At 43.3% G+C, this 14,475-nt stretch overlaps 1 protein-coding gene across 1 annotated transcript in view; it reads left to right on the plus strand.

Moving 5' to 3' along the window:
* The window catches only part of myo10 (myosin X), a 55,317-nt gene that overhangs the window by 9,073 nt on the left and 31,769 nt on the right, over positions 1–14,475 (plus strand). Inside the window, exons 3-5 of the mRNA XM_061731402.1 lie at positions 1,047–1,155; positions 1,247–1,325; positions 12,143–12,269. Coding sequence (XP_061587386.1) covers positions 1,047–1,155; positions 1,247–1,325; positions 12,143–12,269 — 315 coding nt within the window. The remainder of the gene's footprint in view (positions 1–1,046; positions 1,156–1,246; positions 1,326–12,142; positions 12,270–14,475) is intronic.

Consider the following 14,475-nt stretch of genomic DNA (forward strand, 5'->3'; position numbering starts at 1 on the left):
AGTTCAATTTTCTGTCTATTTCGGTTTTTAATTTTTGAGAATTTGGGTTTTTAGCATTTTATGCAAATGTAACCCCAAGACAGTAATGAAATATAGACAATTTATGCAATTATAACTGAAAACTTTAATGTTTTTCATACCTTTAAACATATTTAAAGGCTAAAAAACATTGCACCGGTTATTCTGGTGTCCATCAAAACATTCCTTGAATGAAGTTGATCCCTATATTACCTCTTTTCCACCAAACCGGTTCCAGAACTGGTTCTGGTTCACAACTCATTCAACTAGGAACCAGCTGAGAACCAGTTTGTTTTTCCACAGCTCGGGTACTAAGGGGAGTTACGTCATTACGACGCTGCAAACCTCAGTTACGCTGCAAAAGTGTGTTTTTTTTTTTCTTTTTTTTACAATATCTTTATTGATTTTTTTTATTCACACACAGGATATTTTTATAAAGGACACTTTTGAATTAACAGTCTTAAACCCACCTGTTTCAAGTAGATTTTCACTTGAAATAAGTAGAAACATCTGCCAGTGGAACAAGATTTTTTTTGCTTGTAATGAGAAGATAAATCTTTACCTGAAACAGGTGAAAATTGTCAAATAAGTGATTTTTCTGGTGTTATTTTTGTAAATGTTGAAATAGCAGTAAAACCACATTCATTGATGAAATGACATAAGGGATGGAAAGGGGGGATGATTTTGGACTGTTTTTATTTCAGGGGGGATGCCGTCCCCCTCATCCCCCCTCAATTCCAGTACTGCCCCTAACAAATTAAAGATATACATAAACAAAACATACACTTTTGCTGTCGCCCCCAAGACCCTTCCCCCGCCGAGGTTCACCACTTCTTTGATATTACATTTTTCCTCCCATAGAATCACCCCTATATCTCCTTTTTTAATGAATTGATTAAACCTGGAACCGGTTTGGTTGAAAAGGGGCATATGTGACGTATCTGTGATGTGTGGCGAGAGTTTAAAAGGCCAACAGTGGTCTAAAATGTCCCGGTCTCTAACATGTCCCGTGTCTCGGGTCCCGCCAGGCTGGACTTTGTCTACGACCTGTTCGAACACGTCCTGAGCCGCAACAAGCAGGACACGCTGAGGACCAGCTCCAAGCACCGGCGGCCCACCGTCAGCTCCCAGTTCAAGGCAAGTAAAAACCAGACACATTCAAGACGCGTCTGGAAAGCAGAGGATGATGGGGAGTCTGGAGGTAACGGAGGTGTTTGGCTCCTTTCAGAACTCGCTGCACATGCTGATGGCGACGCTCGGCACCTCCAACCCATACTTCATCCGCTGCATCAAACCCAACACACACAAGGGTGAGTCTGACACACACACACACACACACACACACACACACACACACACACACACACACACACACACACACACACACACACACTAGGGATGGGGTGGTATGGACTAAAAAATGTATCACGATAATTTCTGGCATTTATCCTGATAACGATAAAAATGACGATATAAAAAATACCAATTCAACTCCACCTTTAACTATAAATCTATCACCACATTCAGCTCTTTGGAGCCAAATCACTGCTCTAAAAGATACTAAATGCTACTAAACTACACCAATTAAATTGAATTAATAAAAAACAATTAAATGAGTTACACCTGTAAAACTGGAATGACTCAGATCCGCCATGTTTGTTACACAAACACGTATCAACGGGAATTTATTCTTTCTTTCTTTCTTTCTTTCTTTCTTTCTTTCTTTCTTTCTTTCTTTCTTTCTTTCTTTCTTTCTTTTCTTTCTTTCTTTCTTTCTTTCTTTCTTTCTTTCTTTCTTTCTTTCTTTCTTTTCTTTCTTTCTTTCTTTCTTTCTTTCTTTCTTTCTTTCTTTCTTTCTTTCTTTTCTTTCTTTCTTTCTTTCTTTCTTTCTTTCTTTCTTTTCTTTCTTTCTTTCTTCCTTCCTTCCTGTTGATTTAACGCAGAACCATAAATCAGCTTCACACAAAAACGTCATCAACGGGAATTTATCGTTTTTTCCGCGAGATGACAATTTTTTTGACGGTATATTTGTGAACGGTAAAATATCGCCCATTCCTCACACACACTTTTCCTTGGGTAAATGTCAGTCGGTCAGAGCACACCATGTTTGGGAACCACTTCCCATTCAGTAATCCCCCCTGTCTGGTGACCTTTGACCCCACGTTGCCAGGCAACAGGCAGGAGTTGTCAAGCATGCAGGGCTCGTCTATTGATGACGTCTGGGCGGCTCCTCGTACCGGCGGGTCCTGATCCCCGGTAGATCATGTTTATGAAGTGTTGTAAATGTAAAATAGTAATTTTTGAGGTTTGTAAAAGCTCACGTGAGAATTTCTTACTGCTTTCAGTGTCGTCACAACACAAAACAAGGATTAGTCGTGATTTATTAATCAGTATATTTTCAGCTTTTTTTCTGAGAATCTGCGTTCAGATTTTCTACCGAGGTTAATCTTTCAATTCATATCAGTTCACCACGACCGACGAACACGACCCAGGAAGAGACGGAAGAGACTTAAGGCTCTTTTCCACCAGCAACTACTCATCTCATCTAGGCCTGGTTTCTTTTCCACTACAATCCATCACCTGGAGCAGAAGTAGGAGGTTGGAGAAGCTGCTGTGACGTATTTGATTGTGTGATCTAAAGGAAGAAGACAACAACACTAAAGATGTAGAACCTGGAGGAGATGATAGATGTGCTGCTGGATCTGTGGCTTGTGTTCATTATCAAGTTAAAAAATGAGAGTGAGAGAAGCTTCAAGAGGCAAAGCTTTTTAATTTTATTTAGTTCTTTTCGGCGCTGCTGAAAAGTCCGTTGGTAGCCACCAGCAGCTATGAAGAGACAGAGCTCCTGGTAGATCTGGTCGTTCCTTATCTCCGTCTAGATCTTTTTAATTCTCTCCTCAGCACCAGGTTTATGAACATCTGACCCTCAGAGTTGGATCACCAAACAGATTTCTGCTGCCGTTGCTGGTGGAATAAAATGAACAAGAATCTCCGTCAGAGTCTCTTTCTCTGATGTCACATCCTGACTCAGACGTCTGACTCCAACCCCCCGACCAATCAGTGGCCTGGAGTGTGATGACATCACAGCCCGACTCAGCCGCTCTGCAGAATAGAAACAGAAAAGTATCTACTCGACACGTTAGACCCCTGGTGGAAAAGAACCAAACCGAGTGGAGGAGAGCCGACCCGAGTAGGTGCTAGTGGAAAAGTGCCATTAGGTAGAAGTGACTAACCACTCAGGGAAAGAGACTCTTCCAGCTTCTGTGTGCAGATCTCTCACCAGAGTCAACAGTCTGAGCTAAAAGCTTTTCTCACGGAATAAGAGCAGCTCTTAAAAGTCGCCCTTGTGGGGGGGGCGCGTGAGAAAAGTAAACGGAGCGTGAAGGATCTGAGGCTGGAGACTCGTTGGTGTCAAAGCCGTTACTTGGGCCCGTTAGGACAGACCCGGGCCGTCCGTGAGCTGAACATGTGACCAGAACCGGCATCGGAGTGTCGTGACGCAGATGTGAGCGTCACCAACGCAGCTTTGTGCTGCTCTGCAGTCGTTCAGACAGAGAGTCCCTCTGTCCGTCCGTCCATGCATGTACGAGAGCTCTGTTCTGTCCCCTCGTCACATCCACAACAGCTCAGATTTCTGGATGGATAGGAGAATCTTTTCATGCTTTCCTTTCTTTGGGTGAGAGAGTTTGTCACAGTTTCAACGTTCAAACTCGTCAGAGCCATTTAATAAATATATATATATACATACAAACGATACATTTTTTTAATCCCATGTGTATTTTTTGCTGTTCTAAATTACCTTAAGGTATTTTTTTAATGTTTTTAATTATGTTAACAACATGAGAAAGGGCAAATATGCTTGCTTTATGCCAATGTTTACGTAACTTTCCACAAAAAAAAGCTTTTGACCTGAATGTAACATTCCTTCATAAATACAAACACAATGTAGTCTCCAACTTTACACTTGTAAAGACTAACTTAAGATTCCTTAAGCAGCTCAATGTAAAACAATGAACCATATGCATCACAAACATTGTACAAGAAGTGCATGCATTGGTCAGTTAAATTTTCCATGTAATCATGTCTAACCTCATATGGACGAAAATAAAAAGCTCAAAAAATATCCCCTTCTCCTTAGTGGGATCAAAACGGTTTTAATTCATTTCAAATCGACAGAACATGCAAATAACTTTAGTTATTTCCAGCGAACCATCTGGCATCATTTTGAAAGTGAACTTGTACCATGTAATTACCATGACCAGCCTCCAGGTGGCACTAAAGTGAGATTTACATTTATTGCGCTCTATATAAGCTAGAAAACGAATTTGTTTTTCAAATGTTTACAGATTTTGAAACTCCTCGTGTACTGACCATGCAGGTGAAATGATCACATGATCCATTTCAGCGTTTCTATAGCGATTACTAGCTGTGACCAGTAGTAATTAACATTTAGTGGCGTTAGTTGTAAAAAAAAACAATCTTATTTCCTCTGTCAGATCCGATAAGGTTGTAAAACCACCTCCTCCGGGGTGCGCGGCTGAAACCGTCTCCAGGCAGCTCCAACCAAAACAAGGGGGATTGATCGATCACAGACGATAATCAAAGTATCATTCGCATGTTCAAGTTTCACCAAATCAGTTAATAAAAGTTAATCCGTAGGGCAGTAGTTGTTTTATCGAATTCCTCTTTAAAGGATGAAGAGTTGTGAACACATGAATGTTTCTGAGAAGCAGCCTGACTGTTGTGATGCCGGTCCCCGGAGACGCCAGCTGGACGGCCAGCGCTGTCGTTACGAGGCGAGTCGTTGCCGTCTGGACTCTCAGATCGAATGTGTAACAAGTCCTGAGTGGAAGTTAATGTGGTCGGGTTCTGGGGGGGGGTTAGTGCGTCCCCGGGGGGGTCAGGGGTCAGAGGACCCCAGAGAGGAGGCCCTGTCATCGGCTCTGTCATCGGCCTGTTCGGCTGCGTCAGTTTTCTTCACCAGTCACCGGTCAGTGTTTCTCACCCGGGGGTCCGTGATGATAAAATATTTTTTTTTTAAAAGGATCCTCTGACATTTATAGAAATAGATAATTATTTTACTCAAATGTGAACGAGACCTTTATCTACCTGAACTACAGAGGGTAACATGACCTTCTTTTACTGTCTACAAGTGTAATTCCTTGTATTTTAATTGGAAATCTTGCTAATGTTAGAAAGAAGATGATGATAAACACTAGTGATGTTCGATACCACCAATTTCCTTTCCGATATTGAGTAAAATTGTTACCAATTCGATACTGATACTTGGTTCAAATACACCTAATGTGCCTGATAAATCAGAAAAATTGGCGTATTTTATATTATTTTAGCTTAAGAATACAAGACATTAGAGTCACTTATTTAGCTACTTATTTTAAAGTCAGAAGTTTACTGAGGTATCGGCCTCATTCAAAGTACAGCCGAGCCGTTAGAACAACAGAAAAACCTGAGTTAACAAAAGATTCTAAGTAAAATAATGAAACCATTAAAATAAACAAGAGAATAATAAACAAAAATAAGAACTACTATAAAAATGAGTGATAAAAAGTAGTTCCTACCAGCAGCGTGTCATTTAGACAAAATCTGAATAGTTTAGTTACTTTCACCCGTATTCCTGTTAATGATATACATCACCACAAATTACTGAAGTATCAAAAGTATCGATATTTTAATTTGAGAATTGATTTTAGAGCAAACAGGTATCGGAAGTATCGATATTTCAGTATTGATCCGCACATCACTAAAGTACGGAAGAGTATTAGGGCCAGACAGGAGAAAAATAAAAATAATATTCGAGAGGAGGAAGATTTTTTTTTTCATTATGCACTTCGAGAAAAAAGTTGAAATGTTGAGAAAAAAGTCGAAATGTCAAGATTAATGTTGAAGTACAATTTCGAGAAAAAAGTCGAAATGTCGGGAAAAAAGGCGACATTTTGACTTTTTTCTCGAAATTGTATTTCAACATTAATCTTGACATTTCGACTTTTTTCTCGACATTTCGACTTTTTTCTCAAAACTGTATTTCAACATATTATTTCAATATTTTTTCTCCTGCATGGCCCCAATACTCCGTACTAAAGCACAGTAACACAAAGGAGAAGAAAAGTAGTAGATGATGGCTCGTATTAAATTGTTCTGAATGTAGCAAACTCTGAGCCACAGGAAAAGAAAAGCAGCAACAAGAGACTTTATAAAGATTATATCATGTTGGGATTTACAGGAACGGATCCGGATCCTCTGTGTTGTTTATGTGGAGCTTCTGTCGGACCGGGCCATGAAACCGGCCCATGTAGCGATCAGAGTTCAGAGTTTTGGTGATTCCGGACCCCAGAAAGGTTGAGACCGGCTAACGTAGAGAGGCCTCAGGGCTGGCGTGACGCGTCGGGGGGGAGGGGGTGAAAGGGCTGCTGGGACTTCTGCAGATGGCTAGTGAGCCGCGGGTGGAAATGTCAATACATTGGCAGGACGAACAAAAGGCAGCTGGCTCGGAGCGCGGCCAGGACGAGTCTCACAAAGAGACGGGGGGACTGGAACAGATTCTGATTGATCCGGGTATTGATTCTCCTCGTTGTTGTTGTCATCTGAACTGGACGGTGTTGACAGCAGATGGTTTTATTTCTGTCACATTAGTTCATCACGGAATGAGCAGTTCGTCCGTCATCGGCCGTGTCACTGTAAACACTCCCACTGTTGGTGTTTCTCAATGCATTTGGATAAAATAATCCTTTAAAACTGGGATTAGCTTTAATTGCGTAACACAAACACCCGTCTGGCCTCGGCCACCTTTGACCCGCAGGTTTCTAGGCGTACTCTAAACCTGTTGGTGCAAGAAAGTCAAGTTATCGTCAGAATACGTCTTGCTGCTCGCTTCACTTAGTTCAAGGCAAGTTTATTTGTACAGCACAATTCAACACAAGGTAATTCAAAGTGCTTTACATCAACATTAAAAGCAGCAAGAAACAATTAAACAGTAAATAACAAATAAAATGATAAGAAAAGAGGTAAAATAATAAAAAGTTGTTAAAAAGTAAGGGCAGTAGAGTACAGCAGGTGCATCTCATTCTTACAATGGCAAGAATTACGTTTCTTTAGTCAAAACGTACGAAGATCGGGTCAAATACAGTATAACAAAAGTAATCTGTAACAATCCGTACGGTGAATTAAACCAATTTGACAATTTTATGCCACAATGCCTGTTTCCAGGTCTAGTTCACTCAAATGCAAAGTTTATGCAAGTTTTATTTTGAGGTGGTTTTTCTTTCCTTATCTTGCACTTATATTAGTACCAGCACCTGCGATGAAGCACCTGTTATTTCATTCTTATGAAATCTGAACAATGACAAATAATCTTGAATCTTGAAGAGCCGAGTAGCTGTCAATCAAAATAACCACACCCCTTTTTGGCCTCTATGTTATTTCACCTGACGAGGGATTCAAACTCGTTGGATTTGAGCGTTTCTGGGACACACACCCAGCTGTGGGTACCGGACCGTTAATGGGTTTATGTCTGACTCAGTGTTGGGTCTCACCCCCTAGTGGCCAGGAGGTGAACTCTGCAGCCCTGTCCCCCTGTACTCCCCCTACCTCTACTTTTCAGCCCTACCCTTAAATTTTGCGCGTTCCCTTGAGGGTAGTGGTGTCCTAATTCCTCTTTTCACCTAGGGGTAGTGGAGAAAACAAGGGTTATGGCTATGAATCTGTCCCTACGGAGCAAGGGTTTTCAGATGCACACTAGCTGAACTAGGGCCAGAAAAATTTCCCAGAATGCTTTTCGTCGTCATTTGCGGACTGAATCAAGAAAAAAAACATGGCAGACTTATTTTTTAGTGAGTAAAATCAATATTTTGAGTTAGTTTCTGCATAAAAATGCGTTTTGATTACATTTCTAGTGAGAAATATATATTTTACTTTCATAATATTCACTCAGTGAATGTACATAATCACTCGTTTGCCCGTTGTTGCGAAGTCTTTTCCAAACCTCGCCAGAATAAAGGCTGATTTATGGTTCTGCGTTACACCAACGCAGAGCCTACGGCGTAGGGTACGCCACGCCGTACGCCGTACCCTACACCGTAGGCCCCTGGGAAGATTTCAAGGGCCCTAAAATCTGTGGCTTCCTTTTTAGGGGTAGTGGTAGTGAGAGAGGGCTAGTGGAAGAAAGTAGAGGGTGTATTGGGATTGGCCCTTAACGTAGTCGATCCGAGCAGAACCCGAATCCCCCCCCAGAAACCCCCACCACCATGTTTGAAAGTAAACAGGCTCCTCTCTCTCTCACACACACACACGGTCAGACCCTACAAGTGGCCAGCACAAATTAGCCTCAGCGGGAGATGCATCGCCATGGCAACCACGGCCCTCCCACTCGGCACATTAGAAAGAGAGCAGGGGGAGTGGAGTTGTGGGTTTGAGAGCCTTTGTTCGGCTGCGAGCCGCCAGAGCCGGCAGAGTCGGCGAGCCGAGGAGCCGCTGACACCGCCAGCTGTTCGGGGAAGTTTTTGCTCTTAATCCATCTGCGATCTGAAGGAAATAGAAGGATCCGCTACGATTTCTGCGGCGGCGATGCAAGGTGAGACCTGACGCCTTCAGACGGAGAGCAGGATAAATGTTGCATGTCAGAGTCTGGAGATGGTTTTTAGTTCTGGTCCTGAGCTGCAGGAGCCATCGGGTCCAGGATGGAGGGATGAGGGAGGAGAAGTTTCTTTCCTCAGGTTTTTCCTCTGATGAAGCAGCTGATTCTGGGAGTTTCTCAGCTCACTCTCGGTTCAACAAGTCCTCCCATCAGCGCGGGCTCCCTCCGCTTTCCCGCTCGTCCTCCCAGTAATCGGACTGGAAGGCTGTTGTAAAGAGGTGCCAGTCTCTCATTTAATTTCCTGACTGGACACTTAATCAATTACAAAAGTCATGTGGTGTCATGTGGTGGTGTAGGTTACCCTCCTTTAATGACGGAGGTTCTAGCGCTTCCACCGATTCTCTGGCTGAACGAGTTATTGGACCTCTTCTCTTCATACTCATAACCGTACAGGTGGTTACTGCGCTGCAGGTTTGCCTTGCATAGATTTTTTTGATTTTGAGTTTTTTTATTTCGGTCCATTTGGATACAACATAAAAAAAAAGGTCCAATATTTTAAGTGTAACCGAAAAGGTATAGGCTGAAGCCAAGGCTTATTATGCACCTGTAGCGGTGGGTGCACCTGTAGGAGTAGATACACCTACACCTGGGTGCACCTGCGGTGGTGGGTGCACCTGTAGCGGTAGGTGCACCTGTAGCGGTAGATGCACCTGTAGCGGTAGGTGCACCTGTAGCGGTAAGTGCACCTGTAGCGGTGGGTGCACCTGTAGCGGTAGGTGCACCTGTAGCGGTGGGTGCACCTGTAGCGGCGGTAGGTGCACCTGTAGCGGCGGTAGGTGCACCTGTAGCGGTGGACGCACCTGTAGCGGTGGACGCACCTGTAGCGATAGGTGCACCTGTAGCGATAGGTGCACGTGTAGCGGTAGGTGCACCTGTAGCGGTAGGTGCACCTGTAGCGGTGGGTGCACCTGTAGCGGTGGGTGCACCTGTAGCGGTGGGTGCACCTGTAGCGGTGGGTGCACCTGTAGGGGAAGGTGCACCTGCGGCGGTAGGTGCACCTGTAGCGGTGGGTGCACCTGTAGCGGTGGGTGCACCTGTAGCGATGGGTGCACCTGTAGCGGTGGGTGCACCCACCGCCGCTACAGGTGCACCCACCGCTACAGGTGCACCCACCGCTACAGGTGCACCTGCAGCGGTAGGTGCACCTGTAGCGGTGGGTGCACCTGTAGCGGTGGGTGCACGTGTAGCGGTGGGTGCACGTGTAGCGGTGGGTGCACCTGTAGCGGTGGGTGCACGTGTAGCGGTGGGTGCACCTGTAGCGATAGGTGCACCTGCGGCGGTGGGTGCACCTGCGGCGGTGGGTGCACCTGTAGCGGTGGGTGCACCTGTAGCGGTAGGTGCACCTGTAGCGGTGGGTGCACCTGTAGCGGTGGGTGCACCTGTAGCGGCGGTGGGTGCACCTGCAGCGGTGGGTGCACCTGCAGCGGTGGGTGCACCTGCAGCGGTGGGTGCACCTGTAGCGGTAGGTGCATCTGCACCTGTAATTGCACTACTACCATGATGCATCGGCGCCGGTATCAGCTGATCTCTGAATGTCGCTCGATACAAGCCGATCAATCGATACATCGGTACAACGCACTGCTCAGTTCCGACTCCCGAGGACGAGCAAAAGAATTAAAACCAATAAATGGACCGATCCGTAACTCCAGCCGGGCCGGGGGGGATTTGGGCCGGATTTGGGCTGCACCTTCTACCACTACCAGCGGGAACATTGTTCCAGGGATCCAGGTTCCCGCTGAGCGGCCACCGATAATCCGCCGCTGGATCCTTCATTCGGACCTGCAGGCTCGGCTCTGACAAAGAGACTCATCAAAGTAGGAATGTTGATCCTCGCAGGGAAGGAAAGTCTCGGGTTTAACCAGTCGGGAAGGAGGAGAAGCCTCATTTTCATGGATGTTTAATCAAATCCCTAAATCTTTAAACCCGGATGATGTGACCCTGAGTGGGAAATGAGCGCCCAACGCTTTGAACTGGAGGTTTTTAGAGCTTTTATTGGATCAGAGCCGTTGGTTGTTTCCGGGAACCGTGAGCTCCGGATGGAGCGTTCCTCCTGAATGTTCTTGCTCCTTTAACCCCCACCTGGCTCCCCCCCTGGGGGGGAAACTACCACCCATCCCTGAATGTATTAGCTGGAAAGAGGAGCAGTTCCATCTCCGTCACCATCGGCCCTCTCATCACTCGCTATCGCTCCAAAACCTTTCAATCAACATTCAAGTTTCAAGTTTATTTGAAATAAATCATTGCATAACAATATGAATTATGATGTTTTTTATACTTTGAGACAAGGGGGCGCTCTATTGGAAAAAAAACAAAAAAAAAATGAATAATCAACTGTCAAACAATGCTAAAAAAAAAAGTTTATTTTACTTCTGATAAAGCTTGTACACTCGGATTCAGATGATATTTACAGGACTGTCTCAGAAAATTTGAATATTTTGATAAAGTTCTTTATTTTCTGTAATGCAATTAAAACAACAAAAATGTCATGCATTCTGGATTCATTACAAATCAACTGAAATATTGCAAGCCTTTTATTATTTTAATATTGCTGATTATGGTTTACAGTTTAAGATTAAGATTCCCAGAATAGTCTTAATTTTTTGAGATAGGATATTTGAGTTTTCTTAAACTGTAAACCATGATCAGCAATATTAAAATAATAAAAGGCTTGCAATATTTCAGTTGATTTGTAATGAATCCAGAATGTTTGACACTTTTGTTTTTGTAATTGCATTACAGAAAATCACAATATTCTAATTTTCTGAGACAGTCCTGTAATGTAAAATCTTCCGGCATCAGCTCTAGTGTGTGATGAAAGATGTGTTTGAGTGTCGAGTCCTTTATGTATAAACTCTAAACTAGGGACTCGTGAGAACTTTCCTCTCCAGGGATCGTTCACTCCGTCTCTCGCGCTTGTTTCTGAATCTAAAGTTGCAGATTGAACCTTTCCGGATAGAAATAGCAAATATATATAAATCTGTCCACGATAAATGTCCGGTTGACGTATGAAAGGAGAGTTTTCGGTTTGCAGAGCTCTGCTAAACAGACATTGACGGCCCTTTCAGGACGTGGAGGACACTAACGTCCTCATCGATCCGACACTGCAGCCAGTTATCGGAGCCGCAGGGATGGATCTGCGGAAAAGAGGAAACGAGGAAACGAGCGTGACAGAAAACAGGGCCGGGGGCCGGGGGGCGGAGGGCGGCGTCCTGACAGCTCGTCTTTGTCCCCTCGTATGCAAATCCAAGAAGATCCAAAGAAAGGGTCCTTAGGAGCGTCTATGAAAGCCCCCTCTTATTGGACGCCCACCGGGGTTACGGGGTGGACGGGCTTCTCTGAGCGTGATGCCATCACTGCTGAGAGGGTTTTTGGTTTTATGGGGGGGGGGGTGACTGTTTCAGGACAGTTTTTATTTTAAATAAAAGAAGAAAAGAGCCCAGGAACCTTATCTTCTTTACCTTCTCCCTGTCTTCCAGATGCCTGACCATTTCGACCAGACGGTGGTTCTGAACCAGCTCAGGTACTCCGGCATGTTGGAGACGGTCAAGATCCGGCGCACCGGCTTCCCCGTCCGGAGGCCCTTCCAGGACTTCTGCTCCAGGTTCGTGTGACTAGTACCTGACCTGCTGCAGCTGTGCAGGCCGCCAGCCGCTACGTCCCTCTGTAGCCTCAGAAACATGTTTACTGGTTGAGTTCAGCGTTAGTCCTATTAAAACCCCACTGTACCGTCTGTTTACATGGAAACGTAGTTCTATGAAGGCCCTAAATAAACACTGCAGGACGTTTGGTGATTAGTAGGTAATTAGTATAATTAGTAGGCCTTTAGTGACGTATCACCGCCACACGTGGGTCACCAAAACAAACTGAAACTGCGACCTCCTCACAGCCAACAAAGTCCTGCAAAAAACCCCAAAAAACATCCCTAACTCATCAAAAGTCTGTGAAAACTTTAAAAAAAAACTTTTGGAGTTGATACCAGACCAGCTTGTTGGAGCATCTGAAGCCCCGCCCCCTGAAGTCCCGCCCCCTTGTCTCTCGTGGGCGGGACTATAATAATTACAAAATATAATAAGCAAAATAATTGTAAAAACGGACGTCACATGATCAAATTATGGTCTGGATCAGCTCCTAGATTTGATGTTTTCTGGTCATAACTCTGTTTACCGACATGAAAAAGGTTTTTTTACCGGTTAGTAGAAGCTAAAGTGCCACCGGAAAATAATTCCTACAGAAATCACCCACCATCATGAATCACCTTTCATGATTAGACTTTTTAATGGAATAGAAATATGTAATTTAGTGTGAAACAGTGCTGTTTTATCCAAATATCTGTTAACACATTTAGATAATATGCAGTCCAACAAAACACTGCACGGCACAGTGCCCCCCCACACCTTTTTATTTAGTATAATTCTATTTTTTTTATTTTCTTTGCAAAACTGTGTTTAATAAACTATATAATTAAATATGTTTTTATATTTATTTGATACATTATGGTTTTTATTAATCAAACAACTGAAGAATAATCGTTAGAATAATCATCCAATTACTCGTTAGATTAGTCGACTAATCGATAAAATAATCGCCCGATTAATCGTTTTAAAAATAATCATTTACCCCCAGCAATAATATTTAGGTTCCTTTCCTGACGTCTGACTATGGAAAACCAGAAGTATTTGGGGCATTTCAGCTTTGGCTTAAATTTGGACTTTATATCAATAGATTTTTGTTTCTCCCTAAAAAGAAATGTAAGAAGCTGCTTAGAGACTTTATGTAGCAATAACACCTCTGACCTGATCAGATTCTGCACCAGTAGTTGCTCTCAGGGCAGGATCACCTCCTGTTTTTTATGACTAGACTGTTAAGATTGTTTAGCTGTTTTCTCTTCTTTAGGTGAAGACAACAAAGAGAATCAGATTGTTTAAAACTGATAGGTTCCATTCTGTTTTTCTTAAGTTTTTTCTGGGTTTATCACACCTCAAGTAGGAAGCAATCAACAGAATATAGGGCTGAAGGTGGGACATGTTGGCTCCACAGATGAGGTTCACGTACAAAACACCTCCTTTTTCAGTATAAATACAACTGAACTGATGACCACCGTGTGCATTTCTCTCCTACCTCTGTGGTTTGAGAGAATACAATTCAATTTTCAATTCAATGTTATTTATATAGCGTCTATTACAACAGAAGTTGTCTCTAGGATCTTTCCAGAGACCAGAACATAAACCCCCGAGCAATTATTATATAAACATAACATAAAGATTGGAGACTGCCGGTATATGATATAATAAAGCTTATATTAATAATATAATAAAGCTTGTATTAACATTTGATTCTTTTTCTGGTTTTGTTCTGGTGCACCAGACCAGGGCCGGCCCAAGCTTTCATGAGGCCCTAAGGAAAATGTGATTTCGGGGCCCTATTACTGCCAATAATACTGATTATTGATCAATCACCCACTATAAACTTATTTCATGTTCTTCCCTGTCATTACAAATACACTTGTAAAACTAGACGTAAGAACTTTTTGTTGTAGTTAGATTGTAATCCACAGGGATTAAGACCATGGAAGCAACAACAGATTAACAAACTTGCAGAAAAATCTTTCAATTAATATTGATCAAAGTCAGCAGCTACTGGCCACACAGAGAAGCAACAGATAAAAGGTCAAAGAGCTGCACAGTTGCAGCAGTTTTGTTTCCATCATCCTATTTTCAGCCCGGCAGGTTTTTACCCATCTATGGTTTTTAATCTGAAATGGAGCAAATTCAGCTACAAGAGCGGCCTGGGGTTGATTTACACTTATA

The sequence above is a fragment of the Cololabis saira genome, chromosome 10, assembly GCF_033807715.1.
Source record: "Cololabis saira isolate AMF1-May2022 chromosome 10, fColSai1.1, whole genome shotgun sequence".
Taxonomy (NCBI): domain Eukaryota; kingdom Metazoa; phylum Chordata; class Actinopteri; order Beloniformes; family Belonidae; genus Cololabis; species Cololabis saira.